This window comes from Thermobia domestica, chromosome 17 (assembly GCF_964235325.1).
Source record: "Thermobia domestica chromosome 17, izTheDome1.hap1.1, whole genome shotgun sequence".
Taxonomy (NCBI): Eukaryota; Metazoa; Arthropoda; class Insecta; order Zygentoma; family Lepismatidae; genus Thermobia; species Thermobia domestica.
Genome location: NC_137470.1, coordinates 94,010,767 through 94,017,244, shown reverse-complemented (window position 1 = coordinate 94,017,244; position 6,478 = coordinate 94,010,767). Strand labels below are relative to the sequence as shown.

The window sequence follows — 6,478 nt, the reverse complement described above, 5'->3', positions numbered from 1 at the left end:
AGCTGTTGTGAAGTGAAAGAAAACAGAACAAGTCTCGATTCTCTAGGATAACCCTGTGCAAAATGACAGAGGATCAAAATAAAAACACAAACTTAATTGAAAAGTCTATGGCCACCTTGAATCCAAGATGGCCGCTTAAAAACTCTGTCGCAAGTATGGGCACTCCAAACTGCTGAAACTAGGAAAACCAAATTTGGCATGAATGTTGGTCAGTAAGCGTACATGACGCAAAGGTACGAAATGTTCAAACACGCGACATCTTAAGTTCAAAATGTCGCACTATGTATCACAGGCATGTCCAGCTCAAACCACTGGAGCTTGAGAAGCGAAATGTGGTATTTACGTTTATTGTCAATAGTAGATATCCACAAAATGTCAAAGACATATAATCTATAATTAAATATGGCTGTCATCGTGAAAAATGAGTTTGTATTATAAATGCTGACAATTATGTTGCATCTGACAACCACAGCTGACAATTATGTTGCATCTTCATTCATTCGACTCATTGAAATAAAGAGATCTACGAGTGACCTGACCGAAATGTAGAAGTTGTTGCCACCAGGCGGCAGTTCTAACCGCCGCAGTAGTTAATTGGAAGTATCATAGAACGGAGATTGGTATTGTTTTTTATTCATATACCATTTCGAATATTTCCTATTTCTTTGTTATTCTCACTTTCATTTTCTATCCTGATTGTGTCATACATAAATTAGTCCGTCATTGTGAACTCATTTTCTTTCATTTCACAACAGCTTTCAAACGATGCGCTGATTAAGCCACATTACCTTCTAAACTTTTGAGTTGGACTCACCTAGGACCCCGCGGGGCTCTGGGACAAGATCGTTTTACTTTAAATCGTTGTACTTTGAAAATAATGCCACACGTGCTTTTCTGTTTTTACATTTGTTGCACCGTTTGAGATTTATAGAGGTGGCTGTAGACTTTTCAGTTAAGTTTTTGTTTACATTTTGACCCACTGCCAATTTTCACAGAATTGTAGAGGGCCGAGACTTGCCTCATCTTTCATTTCGCAATAGCTTTCAAACGATGTGCAAAATGGCCCCCCTTGCCATTGGAAACTTTTGAATCGGATCCCGTCTGGGACTTTGCGGGAGATCTTGAGGCAAACTTTTTTACCCCGAAAAGTGTGCCCCTGAAAATGATGGAATACGTCTTCGTCGAGTTTTCCATATACCCAACCGTTTCCGAACAAATGACCCGGCTCAAACTATTCTGCCAGCTAATAGCTCTTACGTTACAAAATATGTTCTAGCTCACGATATCCCGACCGGTGGCACGTATAACTTTGGGATTCGTTTCAAGTCCAGAAGATATAACGTCGTTGCCTTCCCGCGCATGGACCCGTTCGTCACTGGGGGTCTGGTAGGAGGACAGCCAATCACCACCCTTCAGATTTGCCAAACTTGCTCATCGCAAGGTCATTCAGTTTCTATTTTCACGCACAGTGTCGTCAACCAACTCTCAAGTGTCAATGTCTGCTTGTTTTCGGTGCTGCGCATAAGAGTGATTGATATAGTGTGTGTGTGTTTTTTTTATTTTTGTTCCCTTTTTGTTTGTTACACTTGCAGTAAGTGAATTAGAGCGCTTGGAGGATAAAGGTGTTATGTTACATTTTTTGAAACGTTGCATTCTAGCGGTTCATGCACGTATTATATGTTAATAATGCCACATAACACCTTATTTACTGAGTCCTCGTCTGGGTGCAGGTATTTAGAAAGGATGAAGGCGGTATGTTAAGGGACAAAGTTGAGAAAGTCAATATTTCCCGTCATATTCAATTTGTTACATAACACCTTTATCCTCCAAGCGCTTCAATTAATAGTTCTTGCTTCTCGGAATGGAAGGTATCACTCTCCTTGTTACAATAGCGTTGTGCATCGTATTTTTGTTGGTTTTGGGGGGAGTATGGCGTGGAAGAACTCTCCGCTCTGATGCAGGAGAAATTGTAGTAAAAATTTATAACTTTTTTCAATCTGAGTTTGATGCTGCTCGGAATAATAGACCATTTCTTTCTGTAAGCTCGGTGATGGATAGAACATCAAGTGCAACAGGTTTGTCCTCCACTTGTATTAGGACAATTCTTGAACAAAAAAAGAAAGCAGATGCACGGGTCTCTCCGTTACGCACCCCAGGCGAAAAAAAGAAAGAAACCTGCTACAAAAACAAATATAGACGCTTTTGATAAAGATGTATTGCGGCGTCTTATTTTGATAATGTACAATGAAAAAATGTTCCAAGTGATTAATAAAAATGTAAGAATATTATAGTATCGGTAGTGATGAGTATCCACTGCCTGTCAATTCAAATGTATTAGTTCTTATCTCTTCTCTGTGGAAGTAAGTAAAAGAACCGGGAGGAATACTTAAGTAAGCAAACTTTATTAACACTGAGAGCGATTATTTGAAAATGCAAAAACACAATAAAATTACATTGAAATAAAGTAAATTTCGTAATCACAAAATATTATACACAAGAGACCTTACTTAGCTCAGATTCTTTTCCAACTAAGATTTTACAAGCAGAAAAAGGTCTTACATGAGTATAAGGTGTCCTCTCACCCACATGACTGAATTTTCCTCTCGTCTTTGGCTGCTTCCGTCCTTCCCTTTGCCAGCCTGTATCCTCCTTATATCCTCCGTCTTTATCACACTTTAATTATATTTCTAATAATTACGAAGTCTCTCTTGTCCCTTAGGCAAGGTTGTTTTCTCAAAAAAAAAAAAAAAAAAAAAACATTTTAATAGTTCTTCTTCTTAGCACGTCTTAAATTATCTTATCCATTTTTTTCTTGCAACATCTGTTTCCCAACACACAAGCATGGAGGAAATACATGTCAGGGCAAAAGCTGAAATAAATTTTAGTGGGTCGCTTTGGTCTATCTTAAAATTGTCAAAGACATGGGTTTTCAGTACAAAAAAGCAGATAACGGCAGAAAGTGTTTGATCGAAAGAGAAGACATCATATTCAAGAGATGTCAATATTTTCGTAAAATCAAACAAGCGAGGGAGGAGAGAGGCATATAGTATACCTCGATGAAACATGGGTTAACACACACCACACGAAGGGAAAAATGTGGGTTTCAGACAACGATAAACTTCCCCTAAAAGTACCAACAGGGAAAGGTCAACGACTTATTGTTGTCCATGCTGGGGCTTCCACCGGTTTTGTTGACAATGGACTCTTGATTTTCGTTTCGAAATCTACGAAAGACTATCATGAAGAAATGGATGCTGATAGGTTCAGACAATGGTTTGAATATCAATTACTACCGAACATTCCACCAAGTTCAGTTATAGTTATGGACAATGCATCTGTACATTCGCGCAAACTAAATACCCCCCCCCCCCTCGTCTAGCACAAGAAAAGCAGAAATGCAAGAGTGGTTAGCGCGACACAACATACCATTCGAGAATAATATATTACGGACAGTTCTGTATAATATGATTAAAGAAAACAGAGAAAAACTTGTAAAATATGAAATAGACACTTTTCCAAGTGAGCACGGACACGAGATTCTAATATTCCCTCCCTACCACTATGACTTAAATCCAATTGAACTTATATGGGCTCAGATTAAAGGGTACGTGGCAAAACACAATACTGTGTTCACAAAATCAGGGGTACAAGATTTATTTCATGAAGTAGTTAAAACTATTACACCCGAGAGGTGGGAAAGCGCGTGTGCGCATGTGATAAAAATTGAACAATTCTACTGGCAACAGGATGCATTGATAGACCACATTGTAGAAGAACTCGTCATTCACCTTTCGTCAGATACAGAGTTGGAACCGGAAGATGTGACGAACGACGGAAGCGAAGACAGTAGTGATTTGGACGGTATCCAGAGTCTGTCATAACAGGTAGGTCTAATTATTATTTTTTTATTTGGCACCGGAAAAGGCTCCGTTTACGGCACACATTTCTTGTGAAAAATATCCTAGATTCGACCCCAACCCATCCCTTGTGAATCCCCGGTGAATCAGCACTGTGTAAGAGGAAATATCTTTTCCTCATATTTCAGCATGATTCTATCGTGTACAGTCAGCGACTGTAAAAAGTGGAGGTTGGGTACATAAGAAATGATAGCTTTTTCCAGTAGCAGAAAAGTTTCACTGTATGCCTGATAGTTGGACAACCAACATGACAGCAAATACATGCCCGAAAACATAACATGCCAGGATATTCCTCCATTTGGAGGAAAAAAGTATTATTATCTGAGAGCATCACTTAGAGAAACAACCACGAGATAAATCTGCAGAAATTCCATTCGCGTTAAGTTCAAAGAGATAGGAATTAATGCAAAGGAAACGAAAAGAATAATACGCATCATGCAGAGACCGAAAACGTATGTAAAGCTAAACAAAATGAGAAAAGAAGAAAAGAGGGAAAGGAAAGAGCAAAAGACATGGGAATAAATTAAATTTTAACACTTAAGGATAAACAGTCTCCGTCTTTCCCCTGTATTGTCTTGGTTTTTCTCCCTTCATAGGATAAATCTCTTTCAGTATCAAACGCGAACATCATTTATAATTTTTAATTCCTTGAAAAAAAATGTAACTCAGTCTAGGCTCAGACTCGAACACAGAATCCTTAGAACAACAGTCACACACGGTACCCACTTATCTACACAGGCTCTATCAACTCCGTTTATAAATAACCCTTTACGCGCGCTGTTATCAAATGTGTTAAATCAGCCATTGTCGGTGAGTTACTCCAGTTACACTTAAAGTTGGAATTTTATTTACGGTTTTTAGCCATCTACGGCAACAGGTCCCATGTTTTCATTAAAAGCATTTGTTCTGTAGATTAAAATCAAGAATAAATTAATCTATTATGAATTAATCTCTTGGGTGCACCAACACACACACACATACATTGTATATATATATATATATATATATATATATATATATATATATATATATATATATATATAATGTTATTGATTAAGGATCAAATTAGTTATTTCGTAAATTTACGAAACGGGTCTTGAAGGAGATCGTCGCAACAGTAATGACACCTCGTAGCATTGTTACGTAACACACGCAATATAAATAAAGCTTCAAAACCGGAAGTTACAAGTTCTGCCGTGGCTAAGTCGGGAGGATGTCTGCTTCTTGAGTGGAGCAACGCGGGTTCAAATCTCGGCTGGTGCACTTTCAATTTTCTTTCTCTCAAAATACATTCCTGTATGTTTGTATTTGTCACTAATATTTGCTTTATTGCATTTTTTGTAAATTAACTTAAATTATTGGAGGTTAAGTAAAGTCAGGAAGGTTAAGATAAATATATGACTACTTTATACGTGTGTGCACTCCAGAGATGGAGTGAGTCAGTGAGTCAATTTGTCAAGATTTGTAAGTGGGTCGTGGGTCAATAGGATGTGATTCACTGTGACTCACTCTAAGCCAAAAACCCATTCTGACCCACGCTCACCCACTGATCCACTCTGACTCACCAACCCATTCTGCTCAGTGCATTGAAGATAGCTTCTTCTGAGCACTGGTGAATTTCTCTACCTTTTACTTTCAAGGCCTCCCTTTTTGTTGTTTTTTCATTTGTTTCTATTTAAGAAAGAACTTCAGGCACTCTTGCAGAACTTCAGGCAATTGACCATATTTGGATTTGTAATAATAGCAATAGGACTTACTTCTTGACTTTTCAAACACATCCTGTGAGCTTTTAGAGGAGCTAACTATTGGAAAAAATTGTGAATCACCTGTAATGTATGAATTATTATATAAAAAATTAAATATAACTATGTGTGTGTGATCATCATGATCATATTGCAAAGTCAACTGAAATGACATTTGGCGTATACATAGTTTGGCCCTGATCTCAATATCATTTTTTAAAACTCTTTTACTGGGGGGGGAGGCATTTTCTATATATAGGGTTGATTTCTAAAAATAATCGAAAACGATCGATATTAGTTCAGAAGCAAATTAAAAAGCAATTATTGAGAAATAAAAACTACAGTTTTACGCATTTTACATCTACTGGTTTTTATTATAACAACTGCTGAAACTTGTGTTTATATATGGAGCGTTCACAGCATAAGGGTATCACGTCATAAAGTTGTGAGGAAAATGGACATAAAATTTGTACTGTAAGCTTAATTACGTGAGAATTTTAAATTTGTACGGGATGCTTAATTATATGGCCAATTTTAGACTTCTCTTTACTTTGGTCTACTTTACCTTGATTTGAGACTTTCAAATTTCATCCTATTTTCCACTGAAAATGTCTGTAAGTCAACAAAGAAATAATTATATATGATAATTAAATTTAAATTCATCGAAATTTGGCCCATGACAAACACTTTATCATTGTATATCGTAAAGATCAAATCCACCGGTATTGTAACAGAGCGGTGCTTGAGCGTTGAACCGTAGAAATTCAAACTCCGATTATTGATAATTTCACAACCTTGTTTTATTACAATTGTAAATTT

General features: G+C 37.2%; 1 protein-coding gene across 1 annotated transcript; it reads left to right on the top strand.

Annotated features, from left to right (window-relative positions):
- Positions 1 to 3,395: 3,395 nt before the first annotated feature.
- LOC145674099 (uncharacterized) lies at positions 3,396 to 3,881 on the top strand. Its single transcript, XM_081743922.1, has one exon. It carries the CDS (start codon positions 3,396 to 3,398, stop codon positions 3,879 to 3,881), a length of 486 nt encoding a protein of 161 aa, XP_081600048.1.
- The last annotated feature ends 2,597 nt before the right edge of the window (positions 3,882 to 6,478 follow it).

Excerpts from the sequence above, each read along its gene's own strand:
- LOC145674099 (XM_081743922.1), top strand. The coding sequence starts at position 3,396 with ATGCAAGAGTGGTTAGCGCGACACAACATACCATTCGAGAATAATATA.